Raw genomic sequence first — 25878 nt, 5'->3', positions numbered from 1 at the left:
TATAACAATTTATATTCCTTATCTCGTTGTGTCTTTGTTCCAATGTGGAACTCTCATTCTCCACATCCAAATTCGTATCGAGCCACACAACTCCAGCAATCTCCACTTTGGCGAGATACTGGTATAAATCTCCCACCAACTATCATTCTCTTGAGTCATATCATGGTCCCTTGCAATTCCACCTATGATCAAGATTTTACTCGAGCCCTTGCTCCACCTACCTTTCAAGTTAATTCACCCTGAGCTTTCAACCTGACTCTACCTTGATAGGTTTTTTCTTCTATTCGCCCTTGCATCTATAAGTTGTCACCTTGGCTATCTGCCTCTGCTGTTGAATGATGATGTGTCCTAGCTGAACTTTTGACTCTAATACTAATTGTTGTGGACAAATAAATACTCTTAGTCATAATGGTACCGATATTGTCTCTACTTAACCATCGTAACGTCAATATGTGGGGTATTATCCCAAAATACCTTAGATATCATTAGGAATAATTCAACCACTCATATTCCTTATGTGTCTCTGTTCCAACGTGGAACTATTGTTTTCCACATCCTGTTTTGTACCAATAGTCATACAGCCCCTACCTCTTCACCACCTTGTACGTGGCATGGCTATTGCCAATTACTAATGCATCTTTATCGATGTAGGGGCTATTGGCCTTGGGAAAAAGAGTGATGAAAGTATCGTCAAGGGGTCCCAAGGTAATTCACCTTTATCAGTACTCGAACATAGAACTAATGCCCTGCGTACACATAAACGTTACATCTCATCTGCAAAGGCATAGCTACACACAGGCTCTGTTGGGCTACAGCCCATCCCAAATTTGAAAAAACATTAATTTATAGCTTAATTTTAGTTACAAAAAAAATTAAATATTAAAAAGTAGCCCACTTCAAATTTCTAAAGTTAGCCCATATGTTAATTTTTTTTGGGTCATATCTATGTTATTTCTTTGCTTGAAGTATTTGATTGTGTTTTATTTTCTATTCTACTTTAAGAGACATATTTGCACGCACAAAAAGCAGGTGGGATTGTGTTTTATTTTTTAGGTAAATTAGGTCAGAATAAGAGTTGACTGAGAGTTATGATACAAATTCAATAATTAAAGATTTTTGGTTCTATTCAAGAGCACAACTTGAGTAGATATGTTCTTTTGTCTTAAACTTTTGTTATCAAATTTCTATCAAACGTTATAATGTTGATTTTTTTTTTATCAGTTAGCTATTTGATTATTTAATATGTAATTAATATATGATGTGGTTTAATTTAAGGAAAGAATAAAACATGTTACTAGTAAAACTTAGCAAAAAAATTAATTTAAAGTATTAGTAAACTTTTATTAAAATTTTTTTTAGCCCACCCTATTTTAAATTCCTAGCTCCGCCGTTGCTCGTTTGGAAGAATTTGGCAGGCAAACCATCATCGGAAATATCACCAGTTAATTAGACCATCCAACTCAGGCGGGAGCAATATATAGGTTGCCACGGTTTGAAGAATAATTAGTGGTCCATCTAGTAGTTACTAACTTGAGCTTTCTCATGACTCGTGATGACATTATTGGGCGCTTCAAGACTGTGATATGGCAGATAACAGTCACTGCCCTTAAAATTCAAGAAATTGAGCACCGAGTTGTGATATATTTGATCATCAGTCACTGCCCTTAAAATTCAAGAAATTGAAGTACGTACTAGCTAGCTAGTCCATGTATTGAAAGACCCCTTTTGTGTAGAAAGCAACACTAACCTCTCAATTCCAAATTCGTTAAGCCATTTTTCAAGCTCGTTTATCAAAATCCGGCACATCCCAATTGTACGATACTGATCAAGGCCTAGTTACCACGAGTGGTAGCTCTGCCTTTCCCTATTGATCCTCAGCATTCTTCTACATCTGACCCTCAATCGAAAACACTACAGAACACATAGTTTTGGGATTCTCAAATGGATTGTTTCTCACCAAGTGAAGCTCGGAATGGCTGCCAACTTAAAGAATTCTAAAATATAGGATGATGGTTTATCAGTTATGTAATCTGGGATGGTTTATGGCGTAACCTTACACAATCAGGAAAAGACTGGAAGCAGGTTTACAACTTGATGTAGTCTTTTACTTCTCCTCATAAACAAAGGAATACCACTGTAAATTAGATTATTGTTCAAGGAAAACATAATTTGTGTTTAGCCCAAACTCTAGGTTACTTGACCTAGTGGTAATAGGATTTAATTAGAAGGATCTAGAATTCTAATCAATGTAGAATTACTTTCCTTGTATGATTGAGATTCTATGCATTGTAATCCTCTATATAAAGAGGCCCCTATTATCAATGAGAATACACAGCGATTATCTCTCAATTTCTGATTCCCTAAAACACGTTATCAGCACGAAGCTCTAACCCTGAAAACCCTAATTTCGTAACCTTCAAAATCCTGCAACCACCGCCCCACATATCGAAGCCCTATTCCCAAGGAGCCCAGAACCGGCGGCGGAACCACCGAAACCAGCCGGAAAACCCCTGAACCGGCCGTCGGAAAAATCGGACCGGCCCCTGCCCTGTGCCTGCCCCTGCGAGACCTGCCGAGTCTTGTGCCTGCATCTGTCGAGCCTTGTGCCTACATCTGTCGAGCCTTGTGCCTGCATCTGCCGATACCTGCCGAGACGAGTGCCTGCCCCTGCCGACAGCCTCGCACACACCTGCCGACATCTGCCGAGCCCCTGTGCAGCAACTGACGACAGGCCTTGCACATCCTCCGCACAGCCCCTGCAGCAGCTCTGCACAAGCCCTGCAGCAGCCCCGCACGCCTCCGCAACTGCCCTGCACCAACCTGCCTAGCTCCGGCCACTTTTCCGGCGAGCCCCGGCGACCTTTTTCCGGCCATCTTCAACGACTTTTCCGGTCAAGATTTCCGGCTATTTTTCAAGGAATGGATGAACTTCAATGTCTTGCGGATAGTGCGACTACGCACACCATTCTACGACATAGGCAATTATTCTTAGAGATGTTGCCTACATATTCATCTGTGACTACGATGGCTGGGCCATCAAGTTTAGTTCAAGGACATGGAATGGCCCAATTCCTTTTGCCTAATGGCACCTTGATTAAAGTCACTGAAGCTCTCTACGCTCCTAAGGCAAATCGAACCTTATTGAGCTTTAAAGATAGTAGAGCCAACGGATTCCATGCGGAAATGCATAGTGAGAGCGGAATAGAATTCCTTTGCATTACCTCTAATGATTGCGGAAGAAAGCGCATCTTAGAGAAGCTTATGTGTCAATCTAGTGGACTTTATGTCACTACAATTCGACCTATTGAATCCAATAATATCATAAGAGAAGATCTCTTGGATTCAGACACATATTGGCTTTGGCATGACCGACTAGGACATCCTGGTCGTGATATGATGCTCCGTATACTAAAGACTTCACACGGACATCCATTCTTCAGAGTGAGAAGAAGCAAGAATTGAAAATTGATTCCAGGACTTAGCAAGACCGCAACAATTGCAGCATCTGGAGCTGCAGCCGTCTTGGGGCGCCATAAGGCCGCCCACGTCCCATGTGATGACGCCATTAATGGCGCCAACCATGAGCATGACGCCATGGTTGTTCCTCCTAGTGGCCATGACGCCACACACACCAATTTCCATGGCTCTAACGCCATAATGGGAGATGTAGTCACACACTTTAATTCTAATAGTGCTACGGACGCTTAGACCCAACCAAAATCCTCATTGGTTGCTTCTAAGGCCCCTCGCTCTTTCTGCAAAGCCTGTTCCTTCGGGAAATTTGGACCGAGACCGTCCTACGCAAAGGATTCCAAAATACTCATTACGTTCTTACAAAGAATCCAAGGGGATATCTGTGGACCAATTCAACCATCATGCGGACCTTTTAAATACTTTATGGTATTGGTTGATGCGTCGACACGCTGGTCACATGTCGCGCTATTGTCCACTCGTAATGCTGCTTATGCTAAACTCCTCGCCCAGATTATCCGTCTACGGGGTCACTACCCTTACCATCCTATTAAGTCGATTCGACTTGATAATGCTAGGGAGTTTACATCGAAAACGTTTGATGACTATTGTATGTCACTTGGGATTGATGTAGAACACCCAGTTCCCCATGTTCATACCCAAAATGGTCTCGCAGAAGCCGCTATCAAACGACTACAAATGATAGCGCGGACATTGGTTATGCGCACCAATCTCCCTGTTTCTGCTTGGGGATATGCAATATTGCATGTAGCGACACTCATTCGTCTACGACCCACTGCAACCCAATCCTACTCTGCGTTACACCTAGTGACTGGATACTAGCCTGATATCTCGCATTTACGCATTTTTGGGTGTACCATCTATGTGCCTATTACGCCGCCACAGCGTACTAAGATGGGTCCACAAAGATGAATGGGCATCTATGTTGGATTTGAATCTCCAACTATTGTCCGCTATCTTGAACCCTTGACAGGAGATCTCTTTACCGCTAGATTTGCGGATTGTCACTTTGATGAGACAGTCTTCCCATCGTTAGGGGGAGATAAGATCACAGATGTTCAACAGGAACGACAGGAATTGTCATGGTCTGTCCCCACTATCTCTCATCTCGATCCCCGTACCGCACAGTCCGAACTTGAAGTGCGAAGAATAATCGAGCTCCAGAACGCAGCAGACACTCTGCCTGATGCGTTTTCTGATGTTGCCAAAGTGACAAGATCACACATACCTGCTGCAAACGTGCCTGCAAGGATCGATGTCCTAAATACTGGACATCACACCACCCCTATGACATCAGGGGATGGCGTCATTGCCCAACATGGCAATGATGTGGCATCTATGGCCGCAGGTCCCGCAAGGAAGCGCGGTAGACCAATTGGTTCGAAGGATACTCGCCCTAGAAAGAAAGCGAATGAGGCACGGATAAATCCTTTGATCATCGATACTCAAAATCCGTTCCATGAGAATGTTCCGGATTATGGTTATGTCCATGAGACATCATTGGGGGACGCCTCAATGTCAGAACCTATCCCTGAGAACGTAGAGATCTCTGTTAATTACACTAGTGTACATGGGACGTGGGAAAGAAACTCCATCATCATTGATGATGTATTCGCGTATTCAGTGGTGCGTGAGATTATTGAGACCGATGACATCGAACCACGCTCCGTGGATGAATGCCAACGTAGAGCCGATTGGCCAAAGTGGAAAGATGCGATCCAGGCAGAACTTGATTCTCTAGCGAAAAGAAAGGTATTCGGACCAGTAGTGCCAATACCGCCCAACACCAAACCAGTTGGTCACAAATGGGTATTCGTTAGAAAGCGTAATGAGAAAAACGAGATTGTAAGATATAAAGCTCGCCTTGTGGCGCAAGGCTTCTCACAACGCCCTGGAATCGACTATGAAAAGACCTATTATCCCGTAATGGACGTCATTACTCTCCGCTACCTTGTCAGTTTGGTAGTTTCTGAAAAACTGAACATGCAGCTTATGGATGTGGTTACTGCGTATCTATATGGGGATCTAGATACAGAGATATACATGAAGATTCCAGACGGAATTCAGTTACCCAAATCAAGTGGCTCTAAACCACGGAGCGCGTTTGCGATTAGATTGAAACGCTCACTATATGGATTGAAATAATCCGGACGGATGTGGTATAACCGTCTAAGTGACTACTTGATTGGAAAGGGATATGTCAACAATGAACTATGCCCATGTGTGTTCATAAAAAGGACAAGTTCCGGATTTGCAATAGTAGTGGTTTATGTCGATGACATGAACATAATTGGCACCCTTAAAGAGTTAAGGGAAACCGCTGAACACTTGAAATCCGAGTTTGAGATGAAAGATCTTGGGAAAACACGGTTTTGCCTCGGTTTAGAACTCGAGCACCGTAGAGATGGTATCCTGATTCATCAATCAGCTTATACCCAAAAGATGCTTAGGCGTTTCAACACTGATAAGATTAAGCCTTCAAGCACCCCAATGGTCGTCCGTAGTCTTGATCCAAAGAAGGATCCATTCCGTCCAAAAGATGACGATGAAGTAGTGCTAGAGGTAGAAGTGCCCTACCTAAGTGCAATAGGCGCATTATTGTACTTAGCACAATGCACAAGACCGGATATCTCATTCGCAGTGAACTTGCTAGCTAGATATAGCTCTGCGCCAACACGACGCCATTGGACTGGTGTTAAAGATATCTTTCGATACCTAAGTGGTACGATTGATATGGGCTTGTTCTATCCCTATAGAGAGATGATGGATTCGGACCCATCAAGTGCCAGGAACGCTACACATGGTGGACTGCGTTCCCTCTCCCCAACCCAAAACGATATAAGTGTTTTGGAAGGTTTTGCTGATGCTGGGTATCTCTCTGACCCGCACAAAGGTCGCTCCCAAACTGGTTATGTTTGCACCATGGGAAAGACCGCGATATCTTGGAGGTCTACAAAGCAGACCTTAGTCGCTACCTCTTCGAATCATGCAGAGATTATTGCTCTTCACGAAGCAGTTCGTGAATGTATATGGCTTCGATCCATAGTGACGCATGTTCGAAGCAATTGTGGTTTGAAGTCTACCACAAATGAGCCAACAAGCATTTATGAGGATAATGCTGCTTGCATTGAACAAATGAAGCAAGGCTACATTAAAGGCTACAACACCAAGCATATATCGCCCAAATTCTTCTACAATCAGCAACAACAGAAGTACCTCAAGATCAAAGTAAACCAGGTTAGATCTGAGGACAATGCTGCAGACTTGTTTACTAAGTCATTGCCCAAATCCACGTTCGAGATACATGTGGCAAGAATTGGCTTGCGGAAATTATCTGAGCTCCCGTGATCGTAGTCATCAGGGGGAGGCGCAGACATCTGGGGGGGGATGTCTACATGTTCGTCTCGAATAGTGAAGGGTGTGTTGTGCTCTTTTTCCCCTTCGACCGAGGTTATTTTTGTCCCACTGGGTTTTTGTTACTCGGCAAGGTTTTTAACGAGGCAACGAGAGAAGCACCGCGTTTGGGCAACACAAGGGGGAGTGTTCAAGGAAAACCTAATTTGTGTTTAGCCCAAACTCTAGGTTACTTGACCTAGTGGTAATAGGATTTAATTAGAAGGATCTAGAATCCTAATCAATGTAGAATTACTTTCCTTGTATGATTGAGATTCTATGCATTGTAATCCTCTATATAAAGAGACCCCTATTATCAATGAGAATACACAGCGATTATCTCTCAATTTCTGATTCCCTAAAATAATTATTTATTTATTTATTTATTTTTTAACTAGAGCTAAATTTCGAGTTTTTAAAGTGATTGGGAGCCCTTCGGTTTAGCCCAAGTAGTGATGGTGGGCAGAGAATTGAGGTTAGGATTAGGTTAGATCAGGGTCCTTGATACTTCTCCATATCAAACAGATATGAAATCTTCCTCCAAGATGGTACTTTTAATGGCTTAGATTCATCAATTTTGAAATTTGTGGAATTCTACGCCCTGAGGAATTGGAGAAATATGTAGTAGTAGTGACTCAACATAAGCTTTCTTTCTCGCGAAGACCATAGATTTTGACTGCTGCGGAAGGTTTCTTCTCCACAAATTTGGTATTTGTTTGTATTCCATAATCTCAAGTTTGACCAAAAGAAAAATTGTATCACAAGTTACTGGGTAAATGTACTGCTGGAGGCTTATAGTTGGTTTTAGCTTGTTCATAACTTGTACGACAAGAAAATTTAACCTATTTATTACTATCTTAGTTATCTGTAACAGCTAACACTTGTAGCTAGGGTCTTTTTCACTTGGAAATATTTCACACAGACTCAGTACGGCCAGTTACACTTGGATTGCAGTACCTGTTGAAGGAATTTTGTGTGTAGACTTCTCCCATTGTTAAACATATCAAGGACATTGATGTATCTAAAATCCTATTAAACAAAGTAATATTTAACATTATCCAAAATATTTTTGTTTAGGATATAGGTTGTATTATTGTTGAATGATTTGTGGACATCTTGAAGAGTCGGTTGGGGTCTTTCTTTCCTCCATGTCATAGCTGACAGAGCTATGCTATATATCAAAAATATCAAGTATTTTTAATTTCTTAAATCTAACTTCTTCTTTACGGAGCTGAAAGAATTGTCATCATTTTGTTTGTGTTTAAACTGTAGAGCAGGTGGGAAACTTGGCATTTTCTTGCAAGAAACAAATTATGACATTTCAACATTATTTTTAATATCTTAGATCTGACTTCTTCTTTACAGAGCTGAAAGAATTGGCATCATTTTGTTTGTGTCTAGACTAGCAGGTGGGAAACTTGGCATTTTCTTACAAGGAACGAATTATGACATTTCAACATTAGAAGCAGTAGTACTTTTGTCAATTTGACTACAACGTTGGTTCTTCCTTTTCATATCTGTTTTTTTTTAATCAACATTTTGATTTTGTGATATATTGGTACTCGTGAAGTAACTGAAACAAGAATCAAGCCCTCTACATGGTCATGGAGGGGGGCGAGTACAGTGGGACTAATGACTCTGAACTGAGAGCAAGTGTATCAATCGATGTGACAAGAAGTGCCAGTTCTTCATTAAGGTGGCGCTCTTTAAGTTCATTAGGTGCTCATCCCTCTCAAGTAGATGAAGACATTGAAAGTGATAGTGTGTCAGAGGTGGGAGATATTGGGGATCGAGCTCTTCACAGCAACAGGTACAGTGTAAGTGGCAGTTTCAACTTCTCATCTGCAGAAGATATTCAATTGCAATCCTATGGATTCTGGTGTCATGATCCTACTGCATCCCATGCAATCTCCACGGTGTCGCCTTTGCCAGAGGAAATCATTTCTCCCCTGTCTACTGATGCCATAGTACGTGATGAGGAGAAAAACCAAGTGAGATTTTGGTGAAATCTTTGTTAGGTCCCAGAACATGGACATGGTCTTTGTTCTTCATGTCTATTGATCAGGAAACCAACAAAACTAAAGATGTTACATTTTTTCTTTTTCTTTGTCAGATCATGCTTGTAGGAAACACTTATGGTTCTTTACATGTGCAGGCAAGTACAGAAAGAATACCAAAATTGTTGGAGTATGGTTCATGTATGACTCATCTAGCCTTCTTTGGCATTCTTGGGGTAACACAGTTAAATATTGTTCAGTGTATATATTCTTTGGTGCATCTTGTTTCAATGCTAATACCATTTGAGTTTTATAGCTATTGGCAGCATTCATTTAACAAAAATTGGATCTTCATATACTAGTTGCATTAGTGAAACAATTGACAATTTCCATAGCTCCATATTCATTGTGATGTACTTGCAAGAACCAACTCTTACCGTATATCATGTAGAAAAGTACTTTTTGGTAGAAAAGTTTGTATACAAGTTTTAGATTTCTGTTTCTCGACAAGAGTGATTATACCATTGTAAATATACCTTGTTGTTTCTTTATTTCATAGCAGCAAACCTACTTGGCAAATAGATTATTTGACATGTTACAGTATGCAGGTCTTAACGAGATATCTACTGCAAAAATTGTTCGGCCCCAGAGTTGCTGGTGTGACAAGTGACCAAACAATTCTTTACCTTGATCTTCCTTCTAATATGGTAACTTATTGATAAACATGTTTTCCCATAAGATAGTTTAATTACAAGAATCAGGAGGAACTTTATTGAACATGGCCTAAAATTAACTTCCCTATGACCTTCGTTTCCATTGTCCTTGCTCTTCTTCATATCATTTTGACATCATACTTGTAGGGTGTTGATGTGGATAATGTTGGATTATGTTCCAATGCATTTGTAGGTTGGCTCTTTCTTGATGGGGTGGTGCGGTGTTGTTTTTAAAGCAGATATATCATATAGGTCAGATTTTTTGGCAATTGGATTGACAACAGGTTACCTGGGAAGTGTTACAACTTTTAGTGGTTGGAACCAGAAAATGCTTGAACTGAGTGTCGAAGGCCATTGGGTATTTGCAGGTCTCGGTTTTTTAATAGGTAACATGGAAAACTTTAAATGCCACAGTAGACATGTTGATTGTTGCTGCAAGCATTGTATTTAAATTTCACAGGTATCTGGCTGGGATCCTGGTTTGGGCATTTTTAAAACTTTTCCACGATCAAATGCAAATGTACCTCAACTGACTTGGCTAATATGAGCTTCTCTTTTATGTAATTGGTGCTCAGGTTTGTTTCTCGCTGCCTACTCCATCATTTTTGGGGTAGAAACATCCAAGTGTTTTAGGCAGCTGCTTGTAAGGAGTTCAGGGTATGGTGTTGCTAGCTCTAGAAAGAGCTGGAGAGTTGACAGCCTCAAGCGTCACTTGGCAGTTTTGGCAGTGTGTCTGCTGTTGCTAGCTGGATTATGGAGTATGAGTGGAATATTGATGAGGCAGGAGTTTAACAGCAGCAGCAGTGAGACACAACTTTGGTTGGCTTGCATCATTGGACCTCTAGGAGTCTGGGTCAGGTGGTTCTTAGCTCGACTAAATGGACGTGGATTGGGAAAGACAGGGTTGTTAAAATGGGTTCCATTTGGTACTCTAATTGCCAATGTTTCTGCAGCTTGTATCATGGCGGCACTTGCTACTGTAAAGAGAGAGGTAAGGTTTTGTCATCTGATTTCTGTTCAGATCCCATACCATGACTAAACCTACATCCTCACCTTTTAAGTTTTATATTTCATCCTCTCATACTGGATAGGAATTGTTCGCAAACTGTAAACTGCAGTCATTTACAAATGTAGTTTTCTCTTAGTTTTGTTTTAGATTTTTTATTATTTGCTTTAAGATTTTTAGGGCCATTTGTTAGTTCTCTTCAAAGAACCTGCAAGAAAACATACCTTATGCTGCCTATAGTTGAGCATTCATGGTGCCAAACCATGCGAATTTCATAACTGCGCGCTCATTGATCTCTCTTTATTGACTCCTGATTCTAATTGTTATCATGCTAGCTGCATTAACCTGGTCCATGTGCATTGAACTTGTGAATATTACATGACATAATCCCCGCAAAGCTAATGACTAATATTATTCTGTTTGTGCTTACTAGGTAAATACCAAGACTTGCGATATTGTTGCAACAGGCATACAATTTGGATTTTTGGGTTGCCTGAGTACTGTATCTACGTTCATTGCCGAGTTTAATGCAATGAGAGAAAGTAAATACCCCTGGAGAGCATACATCTACGCCACAGTCACCATATGCACCTCATTTTGTTTAGGGACCCTGATATATTCTGTACCTGTTTGGGCAAAGGGAGACAACTAAATACAACAATTTTTTGCTTCTCGAGTGCCCCATGGATCTTGCAGAAAAATTTTCTACAAACCACCTGCAGCCAATTTCCGTGCTTGATGAACTTTCTATCTTTTCACTGTTGTTTATCTTCCTTTACCGCTCCATTGCATATTCTTGTGAATTGTGATACATATATTTTATCAAGAATCCAGAAATTAACAGATGTATGTAGTCTTGGAAGAAGTTAGGCTCTTTGTATCGGATGAGGAAGGAGAACTCCCAAAGTCAGATCTATCCAAGTCATTTTACTTAGACGGGAATAAGAAGATTCAACACAAGGCATATGGGATCAATTTTTCCCAATATATACAAGGTATGCTTCAACTCCCACACATAGTACTCGAACTTAAAGATGTGGTTGCAATTACAAACTCTGTTCGCAATTACAGCATCAAGTCATTGAGTTTTTTGTGATCCATCAGGTTTCTATGTTGCATGAAACATCCAATAAAGGTTGGAGTACTTTTTCTAGTTTTTGAATTGCATCTAGTATTAGTATCTGAGTATTTTGTTTGGATCATATAGGTCTAGAATTTAGAATGAATATTTTCACTCCAGTCAATTATGTCAAGTATCCTACATAAACAGATGCCATATACTTCCTGCAGTGGTTCTTCTTGTGATGGCAAGAGTGGAGCTTGCATGTGATGGCAGAATGGCCGATGTTTGTTATGAAATTGTGGTCCGACAAGCTAATATGTTATGGTGGTCATTTTCCACAGTCATTTGAATTTAATTAATAAAAAAAGGCTGTATGCCCTGATAAAAGCAATCTCTCTCTCTCTCTCTCTCTGTGAATTTTTTTAGTGATATCCACCAGGTTGGTTTAACGAGAGCCTTGAATGACATTGGCCTTGCTCTAGCTGCATGCGGTCCCTAATAGCCGAATCAACTGACGATTCGAGTAACCAAGGAATGGCTTATGGACATGCGGCTTTAACTTGGTGGCAATATTGCTTATAGTCTAGTTTCGGACTAAATGCACTCAGTTCAATATCCATTTGGATAGCTGATGTACACCATTCGCATCACCATTCATTAAAATGATGCCTGCATGAGTGACTACGGCAACAGGGTTACTTGGTTTACAAACAGAGAATGAAGATGTTGAGTTAATATGGAGGTCCACAACCATTTTGAGAGATCAAAATGTAATCCCCAAGCATCAGCTTCCGACACCTCACCTTTCCCCTTGTTAATTATCCATATATAAAACCTCAATCCAAGTACCAGCAGAGCCTCTAATAACTCTACGAACTCCAATAATACCAGAAATCGTTCGAACACCATCCAAGATCAATTAGCTGGTTTAATCCAAGATAGAATCTCAGTTCTAGTATTCTTTTTGTTCTCCATTTGCTAGTATCACCTAACAATCAGCACAGAACCATAAGCATCAATAAAATGTAGAGGATTTTGCAATTGGCTTCAAAGGTACTATTGTTCTTCACTTCCAAATGAACCCAGCAATTGAAGATGCCATGAGCTTACCTATTAAAGACATATTCAACTCAATGCCAACCTTGGTTCGTTAAGTGGCCTATGTACACAGATAAGCTCAGCGTCTGACATCCATCTAAATGCAGCTTGTTATTATCCATGATTCCACGGTTTGGTCGTGTTCATCAGAAAGTTCTCCAGTACTGTGATGTTTGACATCTTATAATGCTGGAGCTAAACACTAGTAGATCTCCAGAAATTTTTTCCCCTCCAACCACTTGCATCTTGATAGGTTCATAATTTCATACATTTTTATACCCTTAAATGTAGGATTCTAGGCTTAGTTCTTATCATTTTTGAGTCATTTACTTTGTATTTGTGTTTTGTAGGTTAAATTAGAGAAAAGAGAGATTTGGAGCTTAAAGTCAGACGCAGGTTTGAAAAGGTGCTTGCTATCCTGACTGTCCAGAATTGGCTCTGCTGTGTGTCAACTTCACGGATTAAACTGTACCTTCTCACAAGGAATTAGTAGGCGAGCCTTATACCGCTGGAAAGATACGGATGTTAGCTTTTTGAGGAATTTTACGGAAGTGGATTCGCATTCTTGTGGATCAAGTTATGATGATTTTAGCGAACCTAGTTCGGGAAGGCAGATTCTGACGGATTTTGCATATCTTTTCGGAATCTGACTTGTGAGGCCCAAGTCCGTTGTTCTTAGCAATTGAATGGAACAAGGCTGAACGTGTCTGACATATTTTTGGAGTAATTTCTTGCATTGACTTTAATAACCCTGCGTTTCTTTGGAGAGAAGAAAGCTATTCCAAGTTGGACTAGAAGACCTAAGAAGCCCAAGTCAAGTAGGAATTGGAAAGGAACGTAGAAGGCAGAAAACCTAGCACGTATAGAGACACAAGAGGCAGCATATTCCGCAGAGAACGAGGAGAAGAGAAGTTCTCACCATCGCTGGACCCGAGTTCCTCAATTCTTCCATTGTTTGTTTCATGTTTTCTTTGATTCTAGTCATGTTTTTCATAGTCATGGATTGCTAAACTTCTAGGCTAGGGCTGAGATGAAGCCCCTAGTATGACTATCCTATTTATTTAGTTGGTTTGCTATTGAATTTGTGGATTTCTATGTTAAACTCTTAATCACTGTTTCAATAGAACTTTTATTCAGAATCTTTGCTCGGGATCAATAAGACCTAGGTTTTGTTTATGAGTTATTTGGTTGGAGAACATGATACTTGATCAATGAGTAGATGTTTTCTAGGGTGCCAAAAGATAATTCAATCTTGTGATTAAAGAGTTGTGAATTAAGGATACAAGTGCTTGATCATAGTCGATATTCTTGTTTGCATGATTTCCTAGTTCTTTTGTGCTTAATGGAGTTGAACATGTTTGCTTGAACTTGATCATTAAGTGGAGTAAATTATAGTTTGGCTACTTGAGTTCTATACATGATCAATAAGTTGGAATTCATAGGTTAGAAGAACTTTGGCACATGTCTGGGATTGTTGTAGGAGAATTGTAATTGTGTGTATTCATTGATAATAGGATCCCTTTAAATAGGGAATTACAAGGTACATAATAGGTAATAGAATCCGAATACAATTGAATACCTAGAACCTTTTCCTATTACAACTCTAAACCCTAGTTTGTAGAGGCACACATTATGTTGATATCCTTCAACACTCCCCCTTGTGCCGCTTAAACTTGGTGATGACGCTTTGATCGTTGCCTCGTTAAAAACCTTGCCAGGTAACAAAAACCCTGTGGGAAAAAAATAACCCTGGTTGAAGGACAAAAAGAGCACAACACGTCCTTTACTCTTTGAGATCGAACATGTAGACATCATGCCTGCCCCTGATGTCAATATCTCCCCCTGATTGCTACAATCATGGGAGTTCGGATAACTTTCTTAATCCGATGCTCTTCACATGTTTCTCGAAGGTGGATTTAGGTAACGACTTAGTCAATAAGTCTGGTACATTATCCTCTGATCGGATCTGGTTCACTTCAATATTTAGAAGTGCTTGTTGTTGCTGATTGTAAAAGAACTTAGGCGATATATGCTTGGTGTTGTCGCCCTTGATGAAACCTAACTTCATTTGCTCAATACAAGCTGCATTATCTTCATAAATGCATGTAGGTTCAGCTGTGGTAGACTTCAAACCACAAGTTCCTCGAACATGTCTAACTACAGATCTTAGCCATATGCATTCTCGCACGGCTTCATGTAAAGCAATAATCTCTGCATGATTTGAGGAAGTAGCAACAAGGGTCTGCTTTGTAGACCTCCAAGATATCGCAGTACTTCCCATGGTAAATACATAACCCGTTTGAGAGCGACCTTTGTGAGGGTCAGAGAGATACCCTGCATCAACAAAACCCATCAAGACATCGTTGTCATTTTGATGGAGGGGAGGAGGAGCACGGAAGGTGGCGTTTTGCCTTGTGGAGTCCGATCCCATACTTCCGTTATTTCTCTTCTCTCTGTAGGGATAAAATAAGCCCATATCAATCGTACCTCTCAAGTATCGAAAGATTGTCTTTATGCCAATCCAATGGTGGCGTGTTTGCGTAGAACTATGTCGAGCTAACAAGTTCACTGTGAATGAGATGTCCGGTCTTGTGCATTGAGCTAAGTACAATAATGCGCCTATTGCACTTAGATAGGGCACTTCAGCCTCTAATAAGTCTTCGTCCTCATCTCTTGGAGAAACGGATCTTTTTCAGGCTCAAGACTACGGCCGATCATGGGAGTACTCACAGGCTTTGTTTTATCTTCATTAAAGCGCCTTAATAATTTTTGGGTATATGCTGACTGATGGATCAAAATCCCATCACTACGGTGCTCGATTTCTAGTCCGAGACAAAACCGTGTTTTCCCAAGATCTTTCATCTCAAATTCGGATTTCAAGTATTTAGCAGTTTCTTTGAACTCATCTAGAGTTCCAATTAGGTTCATGTCATCAACATAAACTGCTACAATTGCAAATCCGGAACTTGTCTTTTTTATAAACACGCATGGGCATATTTCATTGTTCTCATATCCCTTCCCAATCAAGTAGTCACTTAGACGGTTATACCACATCCGTCCGGATTGTTTCAATCCATATAGTGAGCGTCTCAATCTTATTGAAAACGCGCTCCGTGGTTTAGAGCCACTTAATTTGGGTAATTGAAGTCCATTTGGAACTTTCATGTATATCTCTGAATCTATATCCCCATAGAGATATGCTGTAACCACATCCATAAGCTGCATGTCAAGTTTTTCGGAAACTACTAAACTGACAAGGTAGCGGAACGTTATAACGTCTATTACGGGAGAGTATGTCTCCTCGTAGTCGATTCCAGGGCGTTGTGAGAAACCTTTCGCCACAAGGCGGGCTTTGTATCTAACAACCTCATTTTTCTCATTACGCTTTCTAACAAAGACCCATTTATTGCCAACAGACTTTATACTTGGGGGTGTCAGCATTATAGGCCCAAATACCTGTCTCTTTGTTAGTGAATCCAATTCAACCTGGATCGCATTTTTCCATTTAGGCCAGTCTGCTCTTCATTGACATTCTTCAATGGAGCGAGGTTCGATATCTTCATGTTCTATAATTCCTTGAGTGATAGAATATGCAAACACGTCATCAAGGATAATAGAGTCTCGACTCAACATCTCATGTACACTAGTGTAATTCATGGAGATCTCTCTATTCTCTAGAATTGGTTCTGACATTGGAGCGTCCCCTAATGATGTCTCTTGGACCTAACCATAATCCGGAATATCTTCATGAGACGGGTTATTTATGTCGATGATTAATGGATCTTTTTGTGCCAAACTCGCTTTCTTTCTCGGGCGAGAATCCATCGAACCTTTGGGCCTCCCACGTTTCCTTGCTGGGAGCCCGGCCTGAGCCACATTGCCATCACCATTAGTGGTGGCAGCGCCATGCTCAATACCCCTAGGGGTGGCGCCATGTCCACTATTTTTAGGGACATCAATCCTTGCAGGCACGTTTGCACCAGGTATATGTGATCTTGTCACTTTAGCGATATCAGAAAACTTGTCAGGCATAGAGTCTGCTACGTTCTGAAGATCGGGAATTCTCCACACTTCAATTTCGGACTGTACAGTTCGGGGATCAAGATGAGACAAAGTGGGGACAGACCACGACAATTCCTGTCGTTCCTGTTGAACATTATTATTCTTATCTCCCCCTAATGACGGGAAGACTGTCTCATCAAAGTGACAATCCGCAATTCTTGCGGTAAATTGATCGCCTGTCAAGGGTTCTAAATAGCGGATAATGGTTGGGGAGTCATATCCAATGTAAATGCCTAATCGTCTTTGAGGACCCATTTTAGTGCGCTGTGGCGGCGCAATTGGCACATAAACTGCACACCCAAATATGCGTAAGTGTGAGACGTCAGGCTCATATCCAGTAACCAACTGGGACGCAGAAAATGGTTGAGTGGCAGTAGGCCTGAGACGAGTAAGCACTGCTGCATGCAATATTGCAAAGCCCCAAGCAGAAACAGGGAGATTGGTGCGCATAACCAAAGCTCTAGCAACCATTTTAAGTCTTTTAATGGTGGCTTCTGCGAGACCATTTTGGGTGTGAACGTGAGGAACAAGGTGTTCAACCTCAATCCCAATGGACATGCAATAGTCATCAAAAGTTTACGAAGTCTTCAGTATACGGATCATCATATCACGACCTGGGTGTCCCACACGATCGTGCCAAAGCCTATATGTGTCAAAATCTCATAAGTCATCTCTCATGACATAGTTGGATTCAATGACTCGAATAGTGGTTGCATACAATCCACTAGAGCGACACATAAGTTTCTCTAATACTCGTTTATGTCCGTAGTCATTAGAGGTGATGCAAAGGAACTCTTGTCCATTCTCATAATGTGTTTCCACATGAAAACCATTGGCTCTTATATCTTTAAAACTCAATAGGGTCCTTCCAGCCCTAGGAGCATATAGAGCTCCGGTGACATTAATACTTGTGCCATTTGGCAACATAAATTGAGCTGGTCCTAGACCATGAATCAATTGTGATGGTCCAACCATCGTAGTCACAGAAGATCGACTAGACATCATGCATAGAAATAGTTGCCTGTGTCGCAATATAGTATGTGTGGTGCCACTATCAACAAGGCATTCCAACTCTCCAGGAAACATACTGAAAAATAATAAAGTTCGAAATTAAAAACATGTCCATGACATTGAATAATACGATACTTTATTAATAAATGTAGCCAATGATTACATCAAATGGTCCAAAAAGGTCTAATCCAAAATAAAGAAAATCAAACTGAGACACATTGTAGCCACTCTATCCGTTTGGCAACTCTAATCAAATATGACCAGGAAAGTAGAGAGAGATATTGGTGGAGCGAGGCTCGCTTAAGTACCAATTATCTCAATGACTTTCCTAGACATCATATTTTATTGGGTACGCCACATAAGAAAGAGTTAATACAATTGTCATTTATTGACTATTACATGATTCTTGAAAAATAAAATAAAGAGGACTATTTCTAATCAACGTCTGCAACATCCTTGTGCACTTCATCTTTAGCTTTGAAGTCCTCTATGGTGAGATTAACGTCTCCACCATTTTCTTCTTCTTCTTCTGCAAGATACACTTCTTGCTCCCTCAGGTCCCTGTAAGCCTTGTATCTTGAAGCTAGTTGCTCGCTTGCCTTGCATTGCTTGAACCAATGCTCACTAGATCCACATCGATGACACATATCATTGTGGTTGCCTCCCTTCAATGAGGTGCACGTTGTGCACGTTGTGGGCATTCCCTAGGAGGATTGGCGCCTCCACCACGACCCATAGCGCCACCACGGCTAGGGTTGCCACGACACTCTCTCCCACGTGTGGCATTGCCACCACGTGTATCCGCTCCAAACTTGTGGTTTCCTTCCTGATTAAGGCGGTTATATGGACCCATACGTCCCTCATGTCCCTTATTCCTAGGGTTCCGCTCCTTGCGCCCCCCTTTAGGTGCATCATAATTTGCCTCATGAACGCTCTTAGTTCCAATGGGCCTTGAATTATAATTTCTCATGAGTATGTTATCATGTTTCTTAGCTACAGATATGATATTGATAAGCTGATGAAACCTCGTGATCCGTCCAGCATTGACTTCAGTACGGTATTGCTTTGATACCACAATGGCTGAAACGGGGAAGGTGGAGAGAGTCTTCTCAATTAGCTCTTGCTCTGTGATAGGTTGTCCACAGAATCTCAACATGGATTGTAAGCGAAGAGCCTCTGAATTATATTCAGCAACAGATTTGAAGTCAGCAAAGCGTAGATTGTTCCATTGAACCTTCAAGTCAGGGAGGAGGGAATCTTGGACATTTCCAAAGCGCTCTTCTAGCGCTACCCATAGCTCTCTTGCATCCTTGATCGACATATACTCCAATCTGAGTGCCTTGTCCATATGGCGTCGCATCAAGATAGCTGCTTGAGCATGCTTTATAGATGTTCGGATGAACATAAGATCCGGGTTAGGTGCCTGGATTATGGGTAATATTCCCTTTGAAGTGAGATGGTTCTCAACATCGGTTACCCAACTGTGGTAATCCGAGCCTGTTGAGTCAAGCATGGGAAAGTCGAGCCTTAGTTCATTCGACATCCTGAAAATAAGAAGAGAAGATATATTAGTTTCGGAGCTAAACTTCCACGAAAACTAAAATAATAAGATTTCTGAGCCTAGCTACCAAGAAATCAATTTCCAAGAATCTCTTTTGGATTAGACCAAACAGCAATGTTGTAATATGGTCATAGTTGATGCTAATGGACGCTCTTAGTCCAAGCATTGTGAACACTCTTAGTTCACAAGAACACTCTTAGTTCGTTTAATTATGAACACTCTTAGTTCGTTAAGCGTGAATCCCCACAATTCCGCTTTGTTAAATACTCAAAACCATTTGGCAACATATATTCCAATATTTGCAGAAAATAAAAGGAATTTAAATACAAGAAAGCATCAACCTTAATTATAAAAACTTACGTGATTGTTCTTGGCTTGAAGACACGCGCGTGTTGATGCAGGCGTGTAGCTAAATTAGGATTGCCGGAATCTGGTCGGAAATTGGCAATTGGTGAGCTGCCCTTCTCCCTTTTTTTTTTTTCTTCCTCCTTTTTTTTTTTTCTTTCGGGGCCCAAGCCTGCTCCCCCCCCCCTCCCCTCCCCCTTTTTTTTTTTTTCTTTTCGGGCCCACTCCTTCCCCTTCTTCTTCTGTGCGTCTTCTTCTTCTTCCTGTTGTTTTTTTTTTTTTCGCTGGCAAAAGGTGTGCAGCTTCGGACGCAGGAAGGCAGGGCGCGGGCTGCTGGGCTTGCGGTCAGCTGCAGGGAGAAGGGGTGCATCAAAAGGTAGGTTGCAGTAGGTTGGCTGGAAGTAGCGCGGGCTGCAGGTGCGTGGACTGCAGGATGCGCAGGGGCGCAAGTCTGCAGAGGGCAGCAGCAGCAGCAGCGCGCAGGCTGCTTGGGCTGCTGGGGGCAGGACGCAGGAAAACAGCGCAGGTGTGCAGGCAGCGTGGTGGTGTGCAGGGAGGCTGGCTAGAGGCTGGGCGCGTGCGGCAGGCCGACAGGAAGCAGTGCAGGCAGGAGGGGCTGTAGTGGGCTGCGGCTAGGCTGCTGGGTGAGCTAGGGTTTAGGGAGGACTGTGGCAGATTTTGTGAGAGATAGTTTTTAGGGTTTTTTTTTCTTTTTCTTTTGGGCTAGGGTTAGAACTCGTGCTGATAACGTGTTGTAGGAGAATTGTAATTGTGTGTATTCATTGATAATAGGAGCCCTTTAAATAGGAAGTTACAAGGTACATAATAGGTAATAGAATCCGAATACAATTGAATACCTAGAACCTTTTCCTATTACAACTCTAAACCCTAGTTTGTAGAGGCACACATTATGTCGATATCCTTCAACAGGGATCAATATATAAGGCTTATGTACGGAAATCTTTAGCATGAAATCTAGGTGTTCAATTGTTATCAACTAGAGAATAGGATAGAAGTATTAGGTGGTGGATTCAATGCTTTAGCACCTTCATAATCTGTTCTTAAACTCTAAAGAATCTCATTGCTCATTCTTGTCTTTAATTTCAGTTTTTCTTTTTAATTTTCTGTTTAAAACTCAATTACATCATAAAAATCAGTTTGTTAATTCACTTAAGTATAGCACAATTGTCATAACAAAATTGTCTCAATCAGTCTTTGAGGGAAGGACTTCGTGCTTGCTGTTTGAACCTATATTTGGCAAGGCTCACGTGGCAGATAGGTGGGCCCAACCCACAAAGCGTAATGAATATCCGCGGCTAATTAGCCGCGGCACATTAAATATTTATTGTCACGTGGCAGATAGGTGGGCCCGACCCACAAAGCGTAATGAATATCCGCGGCTAATTAGCCGCGGCATATTAAATGTTTATGGTCAAATTGATGACTAAAAATAACGTGTGCAGAAAGCCATTCACTTTCACCTCAATCACCGAGTTACACAGCACGAAGATTGCGGCTAGTTAAGGCCGATCCGTGCTAAAGTCCTTGCATTCAAGGCAGAGAGAACCCCGCGGTCGAGATCGATCCTTCCTCGGCCCACAATCAACTTATCAGAAGTCAGATCGGCGCAAGATCTACAATTTATAACAAAACCTCGCTTGGCCTACCGGCCGCGAGTTGGAACGCCCGCGCACACGTCACCACTCCAGAAGGACACGTGTAAGCCAAAGAAGACCTCGGCCCAGTGACACGCGGCCGGACGATTTTTTGAGCAAACATCTTTTGGCACGCCCAGTGGGACAACACTCGGTGAATGTTACCAGATCCCTACGTCAAGTCTCGAGGGAATCGTTGTTACAGGTGTAGGCAACAAGGCCACACCTCTTCTTTTTGTCCAAACAGATCAGCTGCCTCTAGAGATCTCATTGTGCCCATGTCAAGTCTCCCAGTGACATCAATTCAACCATCGGCTTCGACATCAAGTGGGATCTCTACGAGTGGAGTCATGGCACGTCCTGCTTCATCAGTCGCTACGACCGCCATGGTAGTGTCAGTCTCCACTACAGTGAGTCATCCATCTTTCCGTCAGCAGCTGCAATCACATATCGTCCAAACCTCAGGGACAACAAACCGAGTTGATTTTACAATTGCGGCTGGTGCTCGACCGTATGATCCTGTAACTTATCCATGGGGCTTGCCACCTGGGTATACTCCTCCTTATGAGTCAGTCAATGTACCAGCAGCTGCAATCAGTACCAGATCGTTCCCTTGGGGGTCCTCTGCAGGCTATAATCCGTTGTATGAGCCGCTTAACGCGTCTGCAACAGTTGGTACAGGACAGACTCCATGGCCATCAGGATTTAATCCATTGTATGAACTAGTACCTACGAGCGCACCAGTAGCCACTACGGCAGATGTATCTTGGCAGAGTCTTAACAATGATCTTGACAACGTTGAAGATGGCATCGGTCGGCTGGGTCGAAGTTTTGAAAATTGTTTCACTCGGCTAGACCGCAATCTTGAAAATGGTTTTGGGCAACTCAACCGCAGCATGGGAGTCCAGTCTGATATGATGAATGCGTGGCTATGTTGGTTTCAGACTGGAACAGGAACACAAGTGCCGCATAGCAATCAGAATGAAGGCAATAGAAATTGGTCTTTTGAGCAAGGTCAAAGCAGTCAAACACAACAAATACCACATCCAACTGGACAGGCTGCACCATTGCCGATGAGACCAGCCGCGACTGTTCATTCTCTAAGTCAACAACATTCTTTCTTAGAGCCGCGACAGCAGTCAGTTCATCAAGTGTCAACTCAACAAGTTTTTTCCAATGGACACTTAGGGCAAAATACAAGCAACCAGAATCATGTACACCAGATTCCACGGCCTCAAAACCACCTGGCTCATCAAACCCTCAACCAAAATAATGTTGCGAGACATGTTCAACCCCTCAATCAACATGTATATGCGCAACAACAAACTACTGGTCTGCAGCCCTGGCCGAACCAAGCGGCAAATCAAGCATATGACCAACAAGTTCCCCTGCATCATAATCCACCAGATCACGCGTAGCATGGAATACAATGGCAGCCTATCCAAAACCAGCAACAACCAATGCAGCCATGGCATGGTGATCATAATAGACCTGTTCTCTTTAATGAAGTTCAGAATCTGGTGGAGGGCATGGTGGGTGATTTGCGCCAGCGGGTAGATAGACCTACTTATACGAAGCCATATCCACCTCATATCGACCAAGTTCCCTTACCGCATCGATACCGTGTTCCCGCTTTCCATTTGTTTTCTGGGGATGCTTATCAGTCTACGGTTGAACACATCGGGCGGTTTATTTCACAGTGTGGTGAGGCAAATAGTGAAGAGAACCGCATGCAATTGTTCGTCAATTCTCTTACCGGTCCAGCCTTTTCATGGTTCGTGAACCTACCACCCAATTCTATCCAAAATTGGAGGGATCTTGAGCGAGCATTCCATGACCGATTCCATAAGGCAAAGCAGAACATACCGGTAGCTGAGTTGGCTAAATCATTTCAGACGACCAATGAGACTGCTCAAGAGTATATAGGGAGATTTAAACTCCTAAGGGCCAGATGCAAAGCGCAGTTACCAGAATCTGAGTTTGTAGAGATGGCATTGGCAGGACTTGGCTTCGAGTTTAGGAAAAAGTTCGAAGGTCTGACATTCAGAGATCTTTATAAACTTGAATCCAGAGTCATAAGATACGATGCAATTTTGAGAGAGGAAGTGCAGAAAAGGCTTGCTTCAAAAGGCACATACTACACTAGTCAGGCCGTTGGCGCGGCCCATATTGAAAAGTGGAGTAGCGACGAAGATATGGCCGAAATTAATTCGGCCGAGCTTACTGTGAAACAGCCTTTTGTATGCAAGGCTTTAGAGAAAACAGAGTCAGTTGCACGTTCTCTACACGACACTTATAAGTCTCCACCACGCACGTATTCGTTTGACATTCGCAAGGCTGATTTGATCTTTGATCAACTTTTAGCCGCGAAGTTAATTAAATTATCTACTGGACATGTTTTACCATCTGTTGAACAAATGAAAGGAAGAATGTCTTGTAAGTTTCATAATTCCTGGAAACATTCGACTAATAACTGTGTTATCTTTCGTGATGTTGTGCAGAACTTAATCGATCAAGGAAAGCTCAAGTTCCCTGACAAGTCAAGTTCTACAATGAAGGTGGATAGCGACCCTTTCCCGGCTGCCAAAGTGAATATGATTAGTGCTGGGATTCCCATGGCAGCCGACATGAGTACAAAGCAGAAAGACCTCTCTATGGCTGAAGGAGTGATGGTGGGTTTAATCAAGCTTTCTCCTTCTAAGTTAACAACTGCTCAAGTCCCAGTGGCCGCAGTGCTATGTGGAAGGTGCCAGAAGGAGGTTGGTCTTGATAAAATTCTGCAACCAAAGACTCATGACAGCGACAGAGTCAAGGAGAAAGGTAAGCTGGTTGATCAAGGGGTTGCTCAAAAGTCTCAGTCACAAGTGCAAAGCGGTCAGAGAATATCTTCGGCCACAGAACCAAGTTATTGTAGAAGGCGTGGAGAAGAGCCCGCTAAGAGAGAGAGAGACCAGTAGCCGCAAAGATCGAGCCAAAGCCTGTCCGTAGAAGGCTTTATTATGATAACCCTCCTTATGATAGTAGCAAGAAGGAAAGTTCTCCAATAAAGCATGGTCAGACTAATCGAGAAAAAGGAAAATCTCCTGTGGTGTATGACCGTACTAGCCTCACTAGTTGGGCCAGCAGGAATTCTACTCCGAATAATGGAGGCACCCGGGAATATGATGAAAGGAGGCCACGGACATACAAGCCTCCGGTCACCCATGACAATAGATGATACGGCAGAGTATCTAGAGATCACCGCATTGAGCCTTTATTCAAAACCCAGAAACGCCGGCAGCAACGAGAACTTGCCATGGCCAGAAGGTTGGCGTTGGCAAGAAAAGATCAAGAGGTACAAAAGAAACTTGAGGACAAAGGCAACATACAAAGTTTTCATGGATGCCGGGAGAGAGAAAATCAACAAAAGCCGCATGGTAGTCGTCATCCAACAAGGAGATTTGATTCAGGATCCACTTCTATGTCAATAAAAACCCCAGGGCCACTTGCAGAGGATGAGAAGAAAGGAGCCCATTATGTTCCTGCTACCGAGATAGCTCCAGCAACTGCGTCTGACAAGCTACCCCTTGGAGTCACGGAGAACTCTCAAGTTGGGAAGTTGAAAGTTGAAGTCCTGAGAAACAAGCTGCCTCCTTTTTCCACAACGGGTTGGACTACCATGAAGGAGTACCACAAGACACATTCGGCTTTAGCTTTGTACGGGCCGACGTGGGAAGAACTAGATACTCTGAAAGCGTTAACAGAAAACCCAGGTCTTGAGCATCTAATGGTGCAAAGTACATCAAGTGCAGGTTTGAAGATTTTGTATCAAGCACAAATAGATGGTGTGGAGTTGGTAGCTGACACGGTGGATTTACCAGTATCCCAGCGAGATCTCAAGTATCTAAAGGAGTACCACAGAATGTACTCGGTTATCAGTACATATGGGGTAACTCCACAAGAGAGGAAGCTGCTATTGAAGATGGAAGAACGCATTCACCAACGAGAACTTGAGTACGCCGCGGAGCTGGGAAAAGGAGATAATGATTTTGAGTTGGAAGAAAAACTAGCGAACATGGACATAGACTGCAATGAAATTCATCAGCAAACCAGTTCCCTTGTGTGCGATGGAAAATTCAACCAAGTTCAGGCTGACGGAAAATTCCATATTGAAGATGAGGAGCCAATGATTGAGGTAGAAGAAGAGCCAGAGTTTGAGAAGCCAACTGATGTTAGCTTTGAAGAAGACTTCATTATCCGTGATGAAGACTTCACTGGCCGCGGCGGAATCTTCAATAGCCGCGACCATGGTGAAGACCTCACCAGCCACTGTGAAGGAGGTGAGGTGGATGAAGGAGTTGTAGCGTCATCATCGCTGAATCAGGTAATGACATTGTCAGCTGATAGAGGAGAGGCCACAGTAAGCATGGTTTATGTTCTTCCCATGGATTTTTTAGCGCAGCCTGACCAGCCACAGTCAATGGAAGGGGATGTTGAGGATAC

At 42.2% G+C, this 25878-nt stretch overlaps 1 protein-coding gene across 6 annotated transcripts; it reads left to right on the top strand.

Moving 5' to 3' along the window:
* The first annotated feature begins 8177 nt into the window (after window positions 1–8177).
* On the top strand, window positions 8178–13824 carry LOC112168791 (fluoride export protein 1). 6 transcript variants are annotated; one of them, XM_024305708.2, is made up of 8 exons: window positions 8178–8876; window positions 8999–9118; window positions 9491–9589; window positions 9789–9981; window positions 10171–10586; window positions 11035–11596; window positions 11706–11736; window positions 11892–12055. In XM_024305708.2, exons 1-6 carry the CDS (start codon window positions 8484–8486, stop codon window positions 11251–11253), a joined length of 1440 nt encoding a protein of 479 aa, XP_024161476.1. In that variant the 5' UTR covers window positions 8178–8483; the 3' UTR covers window positions 11254–11596; window positions 11706–11736; window positions 11892–12055. The 6 variants fall into 6 exon arrangements, with proteins under 6 accessions (XP_024161476.1, XP_024161477.1, XP_024161475.1 ...); XM_024305709.2 differs by lacking the exons at window positions 11706–11736; window positions 11892–12055 and adding an exon at window positions 13113–13824; XM_024305707.2 differs by lacking the exon at window positions 11706–11736.
* Window positions 13825–25878: the final 12054 nt, after the last annotated feature.

The sequence above is a fragment of the Rosa chinensis genome, chromosome 6 (assembly GCF_002994745.2).
Source record: "Rosa chinensis cultivar Old Blush chromosome 6, RchiOBHm-V2, whole genome shotgun sequence".
Classification (NCBI taxonomy): Eukaryota; Viridiplantae; Streptophyta; class Magnoliopsida; order Rosales; family Rosaceae; genus Rosa; species Rosa chinensis.
Note: the sequence above shows the minus strand (reverse complement) of the source record. Positions and strands in the feature narration are given on the sequence as shown.